This window comes from Triplophysa dalaica, chromosome 12, assembly GCF_015846415.1.
Source record: "Triplophysa dalaica isolate WHDGS20190420 chromosome 12, ASM1584641v1, whole genome shotgun sequence".
NCBI classification, from domain to species: Eukaryota; Metazoa; Chordata; class Actinopteri; order Cypriniformes; family Nemacheilidae; genus Triplophysa; species Triplophysa dalaica.
The window spans coordinates 11,680,254-11,701,234 of record NC_079553.1 but is presented as its reverse complement, the minus strand read 5'-3'; the positions used below and the strand labels follow the sequence as shown (position 1 = coordinate 11,701,234).

The following is a 20,981-nucleotide window of genomic DNA, read 5'->3' as shown; positions in this document are numbered from 1 at the left end:
GCATTAAGAAGACCTTTGTTACGACCTTGATCTTTGAGCGATGGATGCACTTTTAGGAGCTTCAAAAAATCGACGCTCATTCAGTCCTGTTCTACGGCTTGGAAGTAAAATGATATGTAGTATTATAAATCCGACTGCGTTATTCTTCAAGAAGAAAACTATATTCAGTAAAGATGCCTTGAGGGTGAGTAGAACATGGGGAAATCTGATTTTGCCTCTGGAATATAGCCTCTAGAAAGTTATCAGCAAATTCTAATGGCCCTGCTGGAAAAAAAACTATAGAAACCCAACAGAAACCATCACAGAAATGTTAATGGTTTCCATTAAAATATCACTATGAACTATGAGCTTTTCCATTGAAACCATTACAAATGACCTTTTTGTAGTGTATTTTGGGCATTATTCCAGAAGGATATATCTGCCAGATAATAAATCCATCAGATGTTCACCATCTAAACCAATGAAACTTGTGTCTTGTATTTTTGATCTTATTCCAGTATATTTAATGGTGTTCATCTGGTTTTCATCCGATCTCCCACCAACAGAAACGAACACTGTCCCACTAGAGGCGCACATTAAAAGCAATACAATTTTGACGACCATTAAATCCATTAGAATTTTTTCTTTTGTTAATCTTTGATCCCATATGTTCATGTTCAGTCTAGAAGTTAAACCAGAGAGCAAACAATTGACATTACGAAAATACAAGACATGGTAAATTAAGCTACGATAACCATGACAACACATGAACCCTGGTTTTGCAAATTTTCCTTTGGTAGCCTACTGTGGTTATACAAATGGCAAACCATGGTTGCCACACTTTTACCACCATAAAACCAGGGTTAACTGTAAACTGTTTAATACTGACCTGGCCATGCTGAAATTTAAATGATTAATATCCCAAGGCGATACAGGAGAGATGATCCCAGATCAAAACACGGGAAAAGAGAGCACTCTTTTCAAAAGTTTCAAGGCATTTAAACTTTTTTAAATTTGACCTAACTTACATGTCACTTTTCTGATCTCAGATTTAAAGACAGTTGTATAAAACTGACTTCAAAAACGCCGTCCGTGTGATCGCGCACTCAATCTCCCATAATCCCATGCAGTAAAACCACCTTCCGTCCGACGCTCAGTCACATGTGGCGCCTGTTTAGTTTCACTTCCGCGTTTGAACAGAAACCATCGAATCCTTTAATTAATGCGATCAGTTTAACGCGAACATACTCACAATTTTATTTTTTCAACGTCTCAAAGTCGATACCCTGCAGATCTGTTGACGAGATGTTATTTAGCGTTGTTTAAGGGCGCTGGTGTGACAGTTTGACAGGGAGAAACTGACATCCCAAGACTCGGTGGGCACAACTAGACAACTAGTTTACACACATTTACTTTTATTTTATTTACGGTGAACCCAGCTATACGGTTTCTGCGCACTTTGAAAGGTATGTCTGTGTTCAACTTTTTGCATTGATTCAATTCCATACACATTGAGGGATGGCAACTTATGCTAACTGGGGGTTGGTGTTAAACTGAAGTTAACGTTACTCATTACCTTTTGGCTCATTACTTACACGAACTGCATTAAAACAATTAAAAAAGCGTAGTTGTAATAGTGTAGTTATATGAGCAATGTTAATATAATTTTAGCCATCCAGAAGTAACCTCAATATTAAGAAGCCATAAATAAGACCAGGCCTCTGTGTTGTATCTCTCTCTCTCACACCTACTCTCTCTCCGAACATTTTGTCTGCTGTTCAGATTTCTTAATGCATTGACTTTTTCCATCAGGTATCATGTGGCTGTCAATGAGAATAATCACCCCCCTGTTCCTACTACTTGGAGGAGTCCAAGGAAAAGACAACATTGAGAACTGCAAGCTGCTTTCAGAAAGTGAATCAGCGAAGAAAGCGCTCCGTCTGCTAGAGCCTCTCACCCAAGAAAAGTAAAACACATTTCTGATTCATTCTGTCTCATGTGTCTCTTGCTGATCTTGTTAATGCTGCAGATTGCATAACTCTCTTTATTCACCCTAAACAGCTTTACCGTGGATGTTAAAGAAGAAAAATATTCCTACACATTCCGGGTGTGCGGTGATGTGGATGGACAAACAAATGCAGGCCTTGTGCAGTTGAAAGACGGTGGAAAGAATGTTCGAATTGGAAACTACAATCAAACACGAGTTATTGGAGGAAGTATGTTACATTGGAGCTTTTTCATGTTTGATGTTTGAGTTCGCCATTGTGCAACAAATTGTATATATTAGACATTAACAAAAGTCTTGCACATCTTACAAAACTACAGAACGTTTCCCAAGTGACAGCTTTCATAACTTCTTTCAATCATTGGTTCTCCTTAGGTGACTGGATTCTGCTTATCTATGAAGGAGGAGAGAAATATGACAGCCATTGCTCTGGAGAGGCCAGAAAAGCCATGGTTATGATTTCGTGCAGCAAAGATGAAAAGGTACTAGTGCTAAAGCATTAGCACTGTTTCAACAAAAAATCTTTCTCAAACATCTTTACCGGTCAACATCACAATAAAACAATACCCGGAGCCTTATCATTTCTGCTCTCTAACTATTTTCATCATTGATTCCTTTGTATGTCTGTTAGGGTAAATTCTCAGTGGTCCTGGAAGACAGGGAAAAGCAATTGGACTGCTATTACTTGTTTGAGCTTGATACCAGTGCAGTGTGTCCTGTAATCCCATCCAAACTCAGCGCTGGATCCATATTCCTCATTGTGTGAGTGTCTGAAAACAAAATTACAGAAGCGTGTTCAAGACATTGGTTGACCTTAGACCATTTGAGCATTTACTCACCTTCAATCTTATTTCATTGTTCATAGTGTATTCTGCTGCCTGTCTGTATATATTCTTGGTGGATTCCTCTATCAGCGACTGGTGGTTGGAGCCAAGGGAGTGGAACAGTTCCCCAACTATGCCTTTTGGTCAGAGATCGGCACCTTGTCTGCTGTAGGTGTAGTTACAAATGCACTATACAGTCCCAGTTTTGTTTCCCTTTGTGAAGTTTTACTGAAGTTTTCTCTGGACTTTACTTGAACTTTGTGTATCCCAACAGGATGGATGTGATTTTGTTTGTCGTTCTCGTGGTAACAGAGAAGAACCACCTACGTATAGAGGTGTTGGCACTGAACCTCTAGAAGAGGAGCAGGAGGAAAGGGATGACCATTTACTCCCCATGTGACCAAATTATAACAACCAATGAAAAATAGCTGGACAGTTATTAAGTGTTGAAACCCAAAGAGGGATGTTCATTTCAGGTGTGTTTGTATGTGCTTTTTTCTTTTTTACTTTCCAGTAGCCACTTATTCTGTATTTATCCCTCAAATTGCTGATTGTTACCTGTCTAAAGTTGGAAATTCGTTTTTGAAAGTCCAAAGACCAGGTAATTTGATATTATAAAAGACTATCATCACAATGCAACACAGGCCCTGTTTTCATACATGCAAGTTCTTTTTTTTTTAGTTTAATTAAAGCCCTTAAGTCCAGTTTTACATGTGAACATGAGTTTGACAAAACTGAAAATAAGTTTTTAAGCTTTTGCTTCACCAGCCACTAGAAAAACGGAGATATTTGAAAACTTGTTGCTTTGATTTCTAGGTGTTTAAGAAAGTAATAAGTAAAATTATCGATCGCTATACATGCACGTATGTTTTTACCCGCACATTCTTGCTTTACCAATCCAAAATTCCTGTTTGTTGTGAAATTTTGTGTTTTGTGCTCTAGTGAGGACCTTTCATTCTTTCAGTCTGTTACACCCTTATTTTTAAATATTATTTACGGTTAAGTGGTATAAACCATTTGACTAAAATAGCAGCTTTACGGATTATTAAAACATCTGTCCTGACCAGAGAGAACCTTGTATGGCACACACTGTTATTTGACAACAGTTAAGAGTTTGCAGTGAAACTAAATGTGACTGTACTTTACATTATAAATGTTGTGTTAATATGATTTCTTTTAGCCGGTGTCAGCCTTCATACAGTATATTAACACTGTAAATCCTTAATGGAAACTACAGTACAAAATTTCAAACTGATAGAGCCGCAGTATATTTTTCGGTTAAAGCTTCATTTTTTGTGTGTTTTACTCCAACTGTGTTTTTAGTGAAGTTACTTACACACTACACTCTTAAGCAAAGGTGTTTCGTGATCCCATATAGAAGAACCTACCTTTTCCAGAGTTTTTCTGTTTTACTTAAGGTAGGCTACTTTAGAGTATGAAAAGTAAGAACCTATGAGTGATTGATTCTTCTATAGCATCGCTGTGAAGAACCATTTGTATCACCTTCCTTTTAAGCGTGTATACTGTGAAACTTCATTGTTTATACCTAAACAACCCTGATTTTAAGGCATAGATTATAGCTTATTTAAGAAATCAGAAGGATCAAAGCTGACATGGTTATACATCTAAGCCAAACATGATGCTGCATTTTTGTGTATCATTGGAGAGGTGGTCTACTGTAACGTAAACACTTCTCAGAGTGGAAATGTTCTGGAATCATGACTCTGATGACTCCAAACTACTTCATTTTATGAGAGACATGCCTGTGTAGAAGGACTTTCCTGTTTTTACTGCTTTTTCTTTAAAACTTTAGTATAAAAATAACACTGTATAAGTACATATAAATAAAGTTTGGTTAGTAATACTCTTTGAAACATTTTCAGCACAAAGTTTAATGAGGTGCAAGAGGTCATGCTAATAATGTTGTGGTTAATTAGACACCAGATACATGATCATCACATGAGATAAATGTGTTATTATGTGCACAAATAACGATAATTATATAAATATTTTAAATTATTAAATTATGTCAAATGCATGGGTTTAATTTTTATATTTTAAGTATAAACGATGTGTGTGTTACAAGTTTCAAATTTTGTATGCTTTACAAGGCGTACATAGTCCTCACTTTACATGAGCTCACAAAAATAGTTATCTAACAACTAGTAAATGTTTTATAACTACCTTAATTAATCATGAATTACAGCAGGAATGTGTGTTAAAAAAGCATTTATTAACAAATTAAGTATAACTGTTACTATATGTCAGAATGATAAGACGTATAAATGTGCATTCAACGAGTTTATTAATCATTTACTTATACTTTTTAAATGATCTCATGAACCACTGACAACTCCTAACTAACTGGTTTGTAAGTAATGTAATCCTTAATTGAGAAATGATGAATTCATCCTTAATAAAGTATGAACATTTGATTATTAAGCATATTATATACATGCTTATAAATCAAGAACAAAGCATTATAGCTGTATTTATAAACTGCTTACTAATGTCTATTAATGTGGGGCCAATGCTTCATAAATGATTAATTAACTATGTACTGATGCTTAACAAATGATTCATAGCGTGCAGTTATTATAAAGTGTTACCCAGATTTCAAATAAAATGGGATGAACATAGCTACGCCCCTACTCGTGGGCGGACGGTCATGTGATAGGCTTTACATCACGTCAATCATCTTTACACGCGTGTCCATTGGCTACTGAACTCCACGATCGCGCGCGGAAGTTTGTACCGTGTCGGTTATTAAAATACTCTCGATTCTCCAAACGACTTCTCCAAAAGTCCGCGTGTGTACTCAGCCACGACGACGACCGAGAATATATTAAAAGGATAAATCCTCCGATAATGATAAAAAAGCTCGCATGAACTGCTAACACATGACAGCTAATAGTGTCGTGTAGCTCGATATTGTTTTTAGTTTCTATATTCTTATCGGTTGCCAGCCTGATAACCAGTCTCGGAAAGGAACGAAAAATAGGTATGAGCTGCAGTTTAGTAGCTGACCTGCTTTTAATCATGAATTTGGTTTCATGAGTGTAATTTATTGACAGTTGTCTGTTTTGTTGTGATTAGCATGCTAAGCTAACAGCAGCGCGAGTTGATGTCACAAAGCCCCCTGTAGTTCGCTTTAGTATTGAGGACGATAGGAATAGCCTAAAAACATTTATTTATATACAAAGAATATAAAGTATAGTAGTAATTGTTGTGTCATACGTGTTATATTTTAAATAGTTGATAACTGTCATGTTTTTGAAAAATAATATTCATACAGAGATCTAGTAGGTTTGGTGACTGATATGACTCTTTTCTTTCGTCTTGAACCTGCATACAAACTCAAAGGTTGATCATGTTGGGAGAATGTGGAATGAACGAGAGGGAGAGACTGGCCCTCAGGAGAAACTCGGTCACTCTCTGTAAAGAGATGGTGGTGGATGATCTTCTGGTTCAGTGTCTGCAAAGAGATGAAGTTCTTACGGACAACATGGCAGAGAGCATAATGGTATGTAAACCTGTATTATTGAGTTATTGTATAGCACTATGGTATGTTTATAGTTCAATAATGTTGCTAAATATTAGTAGTTGTTAATTTGTTATGATCCACCAAGATTCTGCACATTTGCTGCACTCATTTAAAGTGACAGCTCACCCAAAAATGAAAATCCTGTCATAATTTGCTTACCCCAGGTTGTTCCAAACCTGCTTAAATTTGTTCGTTCATGCATTGCACAAAGAAAGGTATTTGGAAGAATGTATCAAACCGATCTCACCCCCCCATTTAAATTTACATTTAGTCATTTAGCAGCGCTTTTGTCCAAAGCGACTTACAGGTGGGGTAGGCAATGGAAGCAAATGGGACAGCATAAGTACAACAAAAGCACAGTATACAGAGCTTATTATTTTTTAAAGAGTAGAGAAGAAAAAGAAATCAGAACAGATCAGTTAGATGTTGACGGAAGAGATGTGTTTACAGACGTTTCTTAAGATGGCTACAGAATCTGCATTTACTGTAATGGTGGGGAAAATAAATACTACAGAAGTCAATGGGGATGAGATCTGTTTAGTTACTGACATTCTTTCAAATACCTTTCTTTTGTGTTTAGTAGAGCAAATTCATTTATAAAGCAGCCAGCTTACATTAAAATCAATTAGTACTAGAGGTACACCGATTGACATGTCAGAATCCGGAATCGGACGGTTTTCGCGTGATCGGCCGTCAGTCTCACGTCTTGATTCGAAGCCGATCGTATGTTGCCAGCGACACGGGCAATAACGTCAAATATTAATATACAAATATTAAATATTAATATACGATTAATTGTCTTACATTAAAACTATGGTCATTTCACTGAGGTAAAATGAAAAAATCCAAACTATAAAAAAATGAATAAATCAACCAATATTTGTGATATATATCTGATTGAGTTCTTTACTAACACAAAAAAGGGCAAATACAGATACATATTTAGAGTAGAATTCACTCTTTTTACTTTTTATTGAAGTGGCAGCTAAAATCATCCACTTCTTTTAGTACTACAGACCCAAGATAAAGAAAAATAAATAAAGCAACGACAGTTTCATAAACAGAAACAGACAAGAATAATGTTGAAGTATTTTATTGTTATCTTAGACTTTTGTGAGAGTACAAAAATGAAAAAGGTTGATTAAGTGATTAAGTTTAGTTATATTTTATTATACTTATTTTCAGTCACAGAGTTCTTCAATTCAAGAGTTATTTGGGCAAGAGAAGATTCTGTAATTAATGCAGGTTGTACAACTGTATTTAGGGAAATTGTAATGTTCAATAATTTATTGAATGATAATAAAAAATATGAAAAAATAAGTTAATGTTTTTTATATACTGTCAATTATAGTTTGTGGTTATAAAATCGGATTCAGCAAAAATCGGAACCGGCAGGTTTCCTTTGTAAATAGAAATCGGAATCGGCAAAGAAAATTGCAATCGGTGCATCTCTAATTAGTACCCTTTAAACGTATTCCAGGTGAATAAAGTGTTAAGTTAATTGAGGATGTGTTTTCCGCTACTTTGAAGTAACGCAATTATCTATTATTTCCGTTTGTGTCATTCAGGCTCAATCAACATCCCAGAGCAAGAGTTCTCTTCTGTTGCGTTTTTTGCCTAAACGTGGCCCTCAGGCATTTCACAACTTCTGCGGCGCTCTTCGTGAAACTGAGCAACATCACCTTAGCCGATTGCTCATGCAGTTCACAGAGAAAAATGTGAGTTAGCACTAAAACCTTCAATCACGATCACACCCAGTTATACTGACTCGACAGGTTTCTTTATTAACAGATTTGTTGGAATCACCTGGTGGGAAGGGGCCAGGAAAGGTCTCATCTAACAGTTAACAGCACGTCTCATGAGAGTAGGAGAACCAGGGCAGAGATACAAATAGGCTTTACTGAATCAAGACACTAAATCTTTATCTTCTAATGCAACTGTTAATGCTCTCCACTTACTATAAAAAGAATACATTTGGCTAAAAGCAGGCATGTAAGACTGAAAAGTTATTTCTGATGAAGCACGCGGGACCTTTAGACAATAAATAAGTGATTAGTGGATATGTGGGATGATATGTATGAGCATACAGAAACCATGAAATCGATCCACCCACAAAGGTCAGAGATGAGTCTGTGAAATAGAGACATAGAGTGGTACTAAAGAGAAAGTTAAAGAGCTGTTATGCCATATAGTGCACCAGATCACCACACCCAAACAGCAGTGATTCTTTTCATCAAAACCAAACAGACAAGTACAGACTCTCCCTTTAAACAATACAAAAAAAACAGTCTTCGGCTTTCAGTATGGGGCACATGCAGTAATTTTGTGTATGTGTTTTAATTTTTGTGTTTGCATAGAAAAGGTATTCTGAGCCTTCGCTAAGTCTTCCAACCCAAGAATGTGTGACACCACCGAAAAGAGCCCGAACTCATGGTGAGCACACATTTGTGCTGGTATTTGTGTACATGTGCAGAATATTTTATAAAGGGACATTTCCCCCAAAAAAGCTAATTCTGTCATCAGTTACTCATGCTCAAGTTGTTCCAAACCTGTATAAATTTGTTTGGTCTGATGAACACAGAGCAAGATATTTGAAAGAGTGCTTAAACAAACAGTTCTTGGCCACCATTGACTAGCTTGGTAGGAAAAGTTACAATGTTAGTCAAAAGTGCCCCAGAACGGTTTGTGTTAATCATAACAAAGACATTTAAACAGATTTGGAACAAGTAAATGAAGACTGAATTATTTTCTTATTAGAGTGAATTGTCCCTTTAATTCCACCTCGATTACTAAAGTAAATAAAAAAATTGTTGAACTGTAAATCATTGCAGATCTCAGCATAATGTGGTTGATTTTGTGTTTCAGAGTCCATGGAGATGTCTTTGGATGCAGATTGTCCCATCACAACAGCTGTACTCCCTTGCACACCTGAATTCTATGAATCTCGAAAATCACAGGTACAGGCACACACACCCTCTTTACATCGTGTACTCATTTGAATACCCACACACTGCGAAACATCTATGCAAATGTTTTCTGTTTTCCCAGGCTTATCCAATGCGCTCCAGTCCTCGAGGTCTGGCCCTGGTTCTGAGCAACGTGAGGTTTGACTCGCGTTTAAACGCAGATCTGGACGTCCGTAGGGGAGGAGAGGTGGATGAGGAGGTTCTAAGGAGGCTTTTTGTGGAGCTGGACTTCACAGTCATTCTGCGCAAGGACCTCACAGCAGAGGTCAGACAGATGCATGGAAGCATCAGGTTGTTTCATGAACCAAAATTATATATTTGTTAGGTTAAGTTTTTTTGATGTTCTGTGTTTTTTCAGGCAATGCGCCTGTGCATAGAGCAGTTCTCCCAGCGTCAGGAACATGCAGATTATGACTGCTGCGTTGTGTGTCTGCTGTCTCACGGTATTGAAGGATCGATCTACGGGACTGACGGAGAGCTTCTGATGGTACGCACAGAGTCTGAGTTTTGAATGTAATCTGTAATGTCTGCTCACCATGAGTTTCAACAATTTGTCTGTGTTTCTCAGTTGGACTGGGTGTTTGAGGTATTTGATAACGCCCGGTGCCCTCTGCTACAGAACAAGCCAAAGATGTTTTTCATTCAAGCCTGTCGAGGAGGTGAGAGAAGTTAAATAATTATTAAATGGCTCTGTTGAATTTTTGATTCAGAAGTTTTTTTTCTCCAGGAGCAGACCATACAGTAAGTGGTGACTGGTGACACACATTAATAGAATAATGGATGGTGGAGAGTTGAATTCTTGAAAAATAATGAACACCCCGGGCTTATGCATTGATTCTACAAACTCAGTGGTCCAGAGTCAATTGTTCTCCTTGTATCTTTGTTGAAAGTATCGTATAATATACAGTAAACATTAAAGTAGTAATGCTGGCTTGTGTATTTTATATATTAAAGGGATAGTTGAGCCCAAAACTCCAATTTGCTGTTTGTTTACTCACCCTGAGGCCACATTTTTTTCTTGAGTAGAACCATAAAGAAGATGGTTTGGTAAATCCGCAGCCCTCTCTGCTTCATATAATGGGAGTCTGTGGGGTCCACCTGTCTTAAGCACATAATTCCAAAAAGCGGCTCCTGGCGACATGTTAATGTTTCGTGGAGTGAATCGTTTGATATTTTCATAAAACTGAACGTCACTTTTTTTATAACGTAATCCATAATGTGCAGCCTCTGCACACATGTCTTCTTCTTGTAGTATTTGGTGGCGGATGGCATACCAGAGTCTGGTACGTTTAGGGCTGTCTGCAGAAAGGGAGTGTTGAGGCTGTACAGAATGGCTAATTTTATTAGAAATGACGTTCAAATTTATGAAAATATCAAGCGTCAACATGTTGCCAGGAGCCGCTTTTTGTAATTATGTGCGAACCCCATATGCTCCCATTATATGAAGCAGAGAGGGGTGCGGTTTTATCTTTTGGAAAATGCTGTTTAAATGACCACTTTTACCATTATATGACGGCAGAGCTCCGCTATTTGCTAGTTGACCAAATTAAAGATATCTTTTCACAACTTTTTTCAGTTGGAATCATATCTACATATTATGAAATCACAAATATTACAATCAAAATGACTTTTTGTCAAAGTTTAGCATTTTTTGAAATGCTGCACTGATGGCGGGCTCGCATTCTACTCGTATTTCCATGTGAAATAACAATTAGAAGAAATTCCAAATTTGATGGTTGCACATGCACGAATACTTAAACTGGTACACGTAAACTGGTGTATGCGACCATTTGGTCGGAGTCTAGAGCCCTACTATCTCTAAGAGAACAAAAATGAAGAATTATATTACATATTGAGTACCAATACACAACATGAACATCAGAATGCAACAATAACATCAAATGCAACAAAATGCAACAAAAAATGAGCAAATGAAGTAGTGACAAATAATTTTTTAAAAATCAGTAAATAAGAAAAAATCAAACAACTAGGGAATAAAATTGTGTTCTCATCTCAAACAGTCTTGTTTATGCGTCAGTGCACTGCAGGCAGTAGGCAAGGTCTCTCTCGGTGTGTGCGTTTTCTTACATTTTTGGAAGAGTGCCACTTAATTTCGGTCTGTTTTTTTATGCTTTGTTTCTGATTTTGAGGATGAATTTTGTCTATTTTCTAAGTGCGGTCTACAGAGACCCCCAAGACCATAAGTACAACCTTTTTTAAACTAACTTAAAATCAAGATGATATTCCATTTTTTATTTGTAGATTAAGTGTTGACCTCTGTACAAAGTCTCATGCCATTTGGACAATAAGAACATTTGTTTTATTTTAACAAACGTCATATGTGGGTTAAAAAGACCCCGAAGATCGCATAAGGTTAAGAAAAATAATACATAATACAGTTTTTTGGCAAATTAATTAGAACTTCTTTGCCATTATTTCCTTATGTTGGTTAAGTGGTGATGGTTATGTAGGTGTCAAAAATATTGGCGTGTTATTTCCTTTCCTTTAGATGAGATGGACAATGGTGTGGATCAGTTGGATGGCCAGGAAAGGACTCAATCTCCTGGCTGTGAACAGAGGGATGCTGGGAGAGAGGAGGAGAGAGATGCCAAAGAGAAAGAGGCGAAAGACAGAGAGAGACTGAGAGTCAAACTGCCGCAGAGATCAGATATGATCTGCGGCTTTGCCACCCTCAAAGGTTTTAGTGTGTACATTTTGATGTATATTCTTTTCATTATCAGTCCATCATACGCGACTTGAAGAAAGGTGCAGATTAATGATGTGTGTGTGTTTCAGGCACCGCTGCTATGAGAAACACCAAGAAAGGATCCTGGTTCATTCAGGAACTCAACAAAGCCATCAGACAAAGATCCAATGAGACACACATGTCTGACATACTCGTGCAGGTAAGACACTTTGGTGTTATTAGGGTCAACTGATTACAACTGCTTTGTCTAGAATCTTATGGATGTAAATCCACATGATTAGAGTGGCTCCCAGGGTGTCCGCGGGTCCTTAAAAAGTCTTAAAAAGTCTTAAAAAGTCTTAAAAAGTCTTAAATTCCATAATGTGAAAATAAGGCCTTAAATAGCATTAAAATGTCTTAAATCCGCGTTTCAAAGGTCTTAAAAATCCAATCAGACCTACACCATAAAAAAAATTGTATTTTCGTTTTAAAATCATGTCATTATTAGGCTACGTCTATTTCTAAAAAAAAATAGGCGGAACCGCAACTAACACATTAGTTCGCGGGGTTATTTGCTAGGCGCGTGGACTGGATATTAGCAATTCCTCGCTTTAACCATGGGGAAGTATAAATATAATGAAAACTGGTTACATAACCCTAATTTTGCGCCGTGGTTAAGACCAGTTTGTGGCAATGCTTTCGAAGTCAGGTGTATATTCTGCAAGAAAGTTTTAAAACTCGGAACAATGGGGATCAAAGCTTTGGAAACGCACATGCAGTGCGAAAAACACAAAGCGGCTGCGGAAACCTGTCGGAGAACACCAGATATTTCTCAGTTTTGTTCCGTTGCGCCCTCCTCAGTACCACTGAGCACTGCTCCATGCCTTACTCCGGCATCTGCATCAGCTTCAAGCACCGTGGTTTCTACGCCAACAGACATCCGAACAACGTTTGGCGCCACCGCAACACTCAGAGCCGAGGTACAGTGGTCTCTGCATACTGTAACAAAGCACCAGTCCTATAACGCTAACGATGCTGTCGGGGACATTTTTCGAACTATGTTTAACCGATCTGTACAGTAAAAACCCAATGTTCAGGTTATTGTCATGCAGTGTACATTCCTCATGTTACTGCTGTGCAGTTTTTTTTTTTTGTTGTTGGCTGTCAATTTTCTGCCTAACGATTAGTCAGTCTTTGCACTATGTTTTGCAATTTATTGTTCTTTCACGCTTTCAATATGTCAATAAACAATGTGTGTTAATGATCGTAATTGGTGGTATTGTTTGTTGTTTGCAAATTTGTTGGTATGTGTAATCAGGTAAGATGTTATGGGAAGGAGGCGGGAACCGGCGAACATTCAACAATTTAAAAAAAATAAACAAACCAATACAAAAATGAAAGTATAAGCCAGCAGCCCCTCGCGGACGACTGCTGACCACACAAAACAGAAACAGCGTCGTCGCTCCACCTTTTATGCTTCCGCTCCTCTGTGAGCTGAACTGGTCTCGCGCCGTTCTCTCATGTCCCTCGACCTCAGTATGAAATTGGTCTTAAATTTCATTCTGCATGGTATTAAAAAGGTCTTAAAAAGTCTTAAATCTAACTCTCAGAAACCTGCAGATACCCTGGGCTCCTCCAATCAGATTTTAGAGCTGGAACTGCACACATATAACCGTTAAAGGTACAGTTTGTAGAAATCTCCGCTAGAGGGCTCACGATCAAATCAACAACAATCGTCTAGCTTGATGATGCTGTGTAGAAGCATGGAATGATGGGATATGTTGTCTATAATCATGTTAGCGGAAGAGGTAAAGTGATACTTTTTTAAAATGTTGCGTTTGATGAAATCCTTTTATTTCATTATAATGAATTAGACGCGAGTAATATAAGGTTTAAAACTAAATTGTTAGTCACAGATGTTACAGTAATTGTCCAATTTGATGGTGTGATAGCACTGCACAGTTTTAAGTGTTCAAATCAATCATAGTAAAAGTTATTTTGAACGTACCCACATCATTTGCAATAATGCTAGACGGACCGATGGTACAAACTACTTTACGACAGTGTAACCCAGTTGCTACGTCAGTAAAGGTAACAAAAGGGTAAGGCGGATATGACGTTGGAAACATTTGAGATATTGTAAGTTCTCGGCTGGAAAAAAATATAACATAGGCCTAGTGGTTTTTGGATATTTTACAAAATTCTTACAAACTCTACCTGTAATATGTATGTTCTTTTCTATAGGTGAACGGTGAGATTAAATGCAGAGAGGGATACGCACCTGGTTCAGCTCATCACCGCTGCAAAGAGATGTCTGAGTTCACCAGCTCCCTCTGTAAAGACCTCTACCTCTTCCCTAAGTACTGCCCCAACAACTAACACACACACACACTCAACAAGGACTCCTCACTTCTGCCCATTCAACTGATTATTTGCAGTGGCAGGAAGCCAAGCAGCCACACTTGCACATCCGTCACCCACCCTGCGCAAACACATAGTGATGTCAATCGAATCAGATTCCATACGGCATTCATGTGCCTCGGCACAATAACAGGCGCATTAGAAGGCCTGTGTTCAGGATGCATTCAGACCATGCATAAATGCACAAGCTCTCCAAATCGGTATTTCTTTCAATGAAATTTGTCGGCAAGTATGTGTGAAAAATATATCCGTTTTCATTTTTTTGTGATTTTAAACTGGGGTTTGGGCTTCATAAGTAATCTTAAAACTTTTGTATTCCAAGCATTTTTAAATTCACCCGCCATAAGCCGACAAGATTTTTATTGATATTCTTTACTCAATAGATATATTTTGTCTACTTGTTGTCTGTTTTCTTTGTACAGTTTGTTTTATAAGTGTTCATGTGTTTAGTAATTGTGGAGCCTTTACAGCCAAACCACAACCATCATAAAGACACCATTCAACAATCGTATCTCATAAACACACAAATACCGGTCTATGCATATATGTGCATACTGTGATTGTGTCAGTAATTTACTGAACCCTTCCTCACTTTGTCAGGCATGAGATAATAGGTGCTATCTAATAGCATTTGCATTTCTAACTGCAGCTCACTCAGCTTTTGCCTGGTGTTTTTACTGCAACAGTGACATTACATTTATAGTATAACAATACTTAGCTCTTATGTATTTGTCATGGCAGCTGTTTTTGACTACTAAGGTTTTCTATGCTTAACCTTTATCATTCCTTGCTCATTGCTTTGCTTGGCTCAAAATAGGTCATTCGGATTCCTTTTCGCACATTATCCTTATATTTTGCATATCAACATGTTTAATCATTCTACAAGTATTTGTGCAATTCCAAAAACTTCCAGATTTGCATTCCAAATGCAGTTTCCACTTGGGACCTTATTCACCCTACTTTTATAATGAAATGTATATATTCTCATCAGTTTTTATTGTTATTCCATGTATATATGAGGCAGTTATTTTTGCATATGTTCTTGCACATTTCCTTTCACTTTAAATAGAGTGCCAGTGAAGTCTTGTTAATGGAGGCTGAAATAATGCTTTGCCTTTAAACACCATTGGGTGGCAGTAGAGAGCTACTCGTCAGTTACCATTTGCCACATAAAGGTTCAAATGTTTGGACATACACAGTCTTCCTCTTCTGCACCGCATTTCTCTTGGGCATGCAGACTGTACATTTGTGTGTGCTGGTATTCCTCGGAGTGTGTCTTCCTTATCCAGTTGACATTTCGTTTAGATCAAAGGTCACAGCCTTTCACCTTTTGACACGGCTTTGGCATCTCTCCAGCTCTCTTCTACATTTCACACTTGACACCTTTGATTTATCGTTCAACATTGAATAGTTTTTTACTGTTTTGGCAGCCAAAACGATACATTTTCTTTGTTGAGGGTGAAATGCTTTCACGCGTTGCTTTTTGATGTTTAAACTAATGTTTTTTTGGAATAATAATACGGGCATGAATTGAATGTTGTTTAGGTCTAACCTTATCATCTTAAATATGAAAATAAGAAGACACTTTTAATTGTATATATACTTTCTTAACTCCAACTCATGCCATGATGATTCCAAATGGTATTTAAAAAGCTATCAAAGGTATTTCTAGAAGGTATTTAAACTAATGACCTGAATATGTTATTTTTATTACCATATTATTTTAAAATCATAAATGTGGGAAATTAAAATTTGTATACCAGAGAAGTTTATAATTTTAGCCAAAGTGTTTTATGAGCGGTGTTTCTCTTTCCATTGACATCAGAGTGTATTCTCCATATCAACAGATTAACGCCAGGAAAACAAAGCTGAAATCATAAAAACAAATTGTATTTATGGATATGGATTTCTCAGGCTATGTTTATCTAGTGTTGAAGATGTGTGGTAATTGTAATAAAAATGTAATAATTCTATAAGTTCACCATTTAAAGTGTTTAAATGCACAGAGAAGCATGTTCAGCTATGTATTGTACTTTATGTAAAAGATGTATGTCTGTTTTAAGGTCTCCAGTTTAACTGTTCCTAACTGTAAATGGATTGGTGTCATTCACTGCCCAGTCATCTGTACTACTAACCAGCTATGGAGGTGCTTCAATCAGCTATTGGGAAACTGCCATTTTTCTATTTCAAAAGCAGCCATGTAATAAAACAATTACTGTTCTAAAGAACTAGAGGATTTTTTTTTTTTATTTAAGTGTGTTTTTACTGTTAGCGTATTTAAAAAGAAAACTTTTAACTGAAAAAATGAAAATCAACTTTAGATTACAGTGCATCCAGAAAATATACACAGCGCTTCACTTTTTCCCCATTTTGTTATGTTACGGCCTTGTTCCAAAATGGATTAAATTCTTTATTTTCCTCAAAATTCTACAAACAATACCCCATAATGACAACGTGAAAGAAGTTTGTTTGAAATCTTAGTTAAATGTACAGTTTTAAAATAAAAAGATGATCATAAGTATTCACAGCCTTTGCCATGACACTCAAAATTGAGCTCAGGTGCATCCTGTTTCCACTGATCTTTCTTGCGATGTTTCTACAACTTGATTGGAGTCCACCTGTGGTAAATTCAGTTCATTGGACATGATTTGGAAAGGCACACACCTGTCTATGTAAGGTCCCACAGTTAACAGTGCATGTCAGAGCACAAACCAAGCCAAGAAGTCCAAGGAATTGTCTGTAGATCGCCGAGACAGGATTGTATCAATGGACAGATCTGGGGAAGGGTGCAGGAAAATGTCTGCATCATTGAAGCTCCCAAAGAGCACAGTGGCCTCCGACATCTGTAAATGGAAGAATTTTGGAACCACCAGGACTCTTCCTAGAGCCCTCCTGGTCAAACTGAGCGATCGGGGGAGAAGGGCCTTTGTCAGGGAGGTGACCAAGAACCCTATGGTCACTCTGACAGAGCTCCAGCATGTCTCTGTGGAGAGAGGAGAACCTTCCAGCAGAACAACCATCTCTGCAGCACTCCACCAATCAGGCCTGTATGGCAGAGTGGTCAGACGGAAGCCACTCCTCAGTTAAAGGCACATAACAGCCCGCCTGGAGCTTTCCAAAGGCACCCGAAGGACTCTGACTATGAGAAGCAAAATTCTCTGTTCTGATGAAACAAAGATTTAACTCTTTGGCCTGAATGGCAAGTGTCATGTCTGGAGGAAATCAGGCACCGCTCATCACCTGGTCAATATCATCCCTACAGTGAAGCATGGTGGTTGCAGCTTCATGCAGTGGGGATGTTTTTTAGCGGCAGGAACTGGGAGACTAGTCAGGATCGAGGGAAAGATGACTGCAGCTATGTACAGAAACCTGCTCCAGGGCGCTCTCTTGAACATCTCTGAAAGATCTTAAAATGGCTGTGCACCGATGCTCCCCATCCAACCTGATGGCGCTTTAGAGGTCCTGCAAAGACGAATGCGAGAAACTGCAACAAAAATTGGTGTCATAAGCTTGTAGCATCATACTCAAAAAGACTTGAGGTTGTAATTTGTGCCAAAGGTGCTTCAACAAAGTATTGAGGAAAGGCTGCGAATACTTATTGCAAAGATTTCAAACAAACTTCTTTCACGTTGTCATTATTGGGTATTGTTTGTGGAATTAAGGAAAACAAATAATTTAATCCATTATGGATTAAGGCTGTAACATAACAATATGTGGAAAAAGTGAAGTGCTGTGAATACTTTCCAGATGCACTGTAATTTACACAAATTGAAATCTATATTATTCTTCATCGACTATCTTTGTCTATGAATCACTGTAGTGTGACTAAACAAAATTTACTAACCTGAGTTATATTTGCCGATACAGATGCTGCAGATTAAATGAATATTTCTTAACTTTCTGAATGTTATTCATATAATGACTATTAACATTGAACATCAAACTGGTGATAATTCTTAACATTTATACATAGGAAAAATTAATTGCATTTTCTATCCTCTTGATGGAAAGAAAATATCGGTCCTGATCATTGGGTTTTTTAAACTATTGGCCAAAAGTATGAAAAATTGCTTCAATCGACCAATACCGATTATTGGCCGATATATCATTGCATCTCTAGTATTTATGCTATTAGTTGTTTGCATGCATATTTGTGTGGTATTGTACAACAGTCTGCAGCTGTGAAGTGTTGTGTGTTTGTGTGTATTGTTTATCTATTGTGTATTTTATGTATAAGTGTCATGGATCGCGGAGTTGAATGTTATGTTCTGTATCCTGGTATTGAGATGTTTAGTATTAGATGTCTGTCACCCTCTCTCTCTCTCTCTCTGTTTCTCAGAGTTGTTCTCGGCCTCCGTGGTGATGCATTTTTATCCGTGCGCTCGGATTTCTCTTTCCCACTGTTGCTCCAGGAACGACTGTCATTGTGGCGATCCCATAACACCTGGTCGCCGACCTGTTAGCAGTTTGTGTTGTAGTCCCTGTTTGTTGCAAATATAAATCATCGACAATGGCTAGAATCACATAATTTATTTTTACGCTTTTGGTTTCCCGTCGAGATTCTCCAAAGATGTTGAGTGAACAATTCATTTTCAGTCCTAGTTGTGGTATAAAAAGAGACCACCTCCACAATCCTTTCCAGAGTCTATATACGCTATATACGCCACGCTAAGCCGCGAGGGATCATATTCATCGTATGTGCTCAGTCTCGGTTCTGCAGAGCTTTTGCCCATCCAGCATGTCACATCAGTGACCTCCCTGTGGGCTAATGTCTGTAAACATTTCAGGCAGCACAAGTCATCTAAGATGGAGAGATAGTTGGCAGAGGCTTTACATATTCATCTGCCTGTTAATCAGACTTGTGGTTGAATCGCAGCAGGAATGTGTTGTATTTTAAGACCGGGGCATCTAGGTTTCCTCGCCGCTGAAGTAAACGCTGTTGTATTGAGTCACGTTGCTCCCCTCTACCACCTTCCAGAACTCCTCTTCGCTCATGTTACAGGGGCGCCCCCGGGGGGTGGTGCCCTGTCGAAAAAACACCCACGCTGGCCAGAAGGAACAAAAACAAGAAGAGGTGGAAGCAAAACGGAAATCGGGTTGGGAGGGGCGCAGGCCCGGGGATAGACGGGGAGGCGTGTTGCCGCTAGTGATGGCTGCTAGTGTGGATGTTGCTAATGTGAGATGAGGCGGGATTAGCCGGGTGTTATGGTTAAGAAAAGGCCAGCAGATCTGGTCTTGCATTATCTATTTAACACAAAACAGACATTGCTTGCTTACTCTCATCTGTTTCAGTCAATCTCTTTTGCTTTTTTGTATTTGTGCTCTCCATCAATGTAGATGTATTAGTCCATTTTTATGTGGTTCAACACGTATTTGTAGTGATTTTACTACTAGTAATTCCCCCACATCTTGATAGCTTGTGCATGCTTTATGTGTCATGTACATGTTTCTGTGGAGACCTAACAATGTTGTCTTTATGGGAATGGTAACCATGCACAAATATAAATGTAGGGTTATTTTTTCGCCATGGTTGGATCCAAAAGGGTCCCAAATGATAATATTTAATCCAACGATGCGTTAAAACAACCAAGCATTCTGGACTCAAACTTTTTTCAAGTGTAATCTTGCTTTAAATTGACTTAAAAAAAATAAATTTCCATTAATAAATGATTGGAAATGTTATGGAAAATTATTGTTCAAAATTGTCAGGGAGCCTTTTTTGGTCTCTTTCAATTACTTATATTACTTATTCCAAGTAATTTTAGTTATGGGGTGGTCGCACTACACCTTTCATCCCATTAACTTCCATTTTTTCACATGTGAATACAAAAAAAGCTTTGCATTAAGGCACATTCCAATTTATTTTCATGTAGCATCAATGTTTTAATGTGTATTTACTTACATCATTAATTACAATATATTTGTATATTACAAATAAACAAAAACTGTAAAAAAAATATTTACCAACTGTCACGTTCAGAAAATTCTAGAAATTTCTGTAGCACATGGCAGGTGGGATGAAGCAGTGATGGGTGACTACGCCTGGAACTTGGTTTGTGAGAACAGTTGTAGTCGTAAAAGACAAAAAAGATCAAATATGACGTATTTAGTAACTGTTATGTTATACTGTTGGTTTGAGCCCTTTGTTATGCCAGTACCTTGTAGTATCTGCGTATGAGTAAACAATACCGAAATGTTCAAATGTGTGAAAAAATATATATTTTTTGTAAGTACCTGTCGATGGTAAAAAACAATTAATGTGATTTTCGCATTCAGCATGTTGAACAGTAAAAAATGAAAAGCGATCTTTTTTAAATTGTGTAATAGCCATATCACACAATCCCACTTCATACAATAGTAACAAAGTAACAAAAGCAACCAAGCAAGCGTGATGGAATCCATGACTTGTGGATATAAATCTTTAGTCTTTGTGCTTGATGTCACATCCAGTTGCCGCCCATATGACAGGACACTCTGTAAAAATGCTGAAATTCACTCCGTGGTGCCAAGTTTCCATAATGTTTTGTAGTATTCCCCCCTTTAAAACTATTATATT

The 20,981-nt window shown here is 37.7% G+C and overlaps 2 protein-coding genes across 4 annotated transcripts; both read left to right on the top strand.

The window, feature by feature from the left end:
• Positions 1-1,137: 1,137 nt before the first annotated feature.
• m6pr (mannose-6-phosphate receptor (cation dependent)) lies at positions 1,138-4,672 on the top strand. The gene is made up of 7 exons (XM_056762499.1): positions 1,138-1,445; positions 1,792-1,945; positions 2,041-2,195; positions 2,360-2,466; positions 2,616-2,746; positions 2,850-2,976; positions 3,083-4,672. Exons 2-7 carry the CDS (start codon positions 1,797-1,799, stop codon positions 3,206-3,208), a joined length of 795 nt encoding a protein of 264 aa, XP_056618477.1. The 5' UTR covers positions 1,138-1,445; positions 1,792-1,796; the 3' UTR covers positions 3,209-4,672.
• Positions 4,673-5,536: 864 nt separating this feature from the next.
• casp2 (caspase 2, apoptosis-related cysteine peptidase) lies at positions 5,537-16,653 on the top strand. 3 transcript variants are annotated; one of them, XM_056763092.1, is made up of 11 exons: positions 5,537-5,809; positions 6,172-6,331; positions 7,921-8,070; positions 8,710-8,785; positions 9,218-9,309; positions 9,401-9,583; positions 9,677-9,805; positions 9,887-9,977; positions 11,828-12,016; positions 12,115-12,224; positions 14,249-16,653. In XM_056763092.1, the coding sequence occupies exons 2-11, from the start codon at positions 6,179-6,181 to the stop codon at positions 14,381-14,383; spliced, it is 1,308 nt and encodes a 435-aa protein (XP_056619070.1). In that variant the 5' UTR covers positions 5,537-5,809; positions 6,172-6,178; the 3' UTR covers positions 14,384-16,653. The 3 variants fall into 3 exon arrangements, with proteins under 3 accessions (XP_056619070.1, XP_056619069.1, XP_056619072.1); XM_056763091.1 differs by having other exon boundaries at positions 11,828-12,022; XM_056763094.1 differs by lacking the exon at positions 7,921-8,070 and having other exon boundaries at positions 11,828-12,022.
• Positions 16,654-20,981: the final 4,328 nt, after the last annotated feature.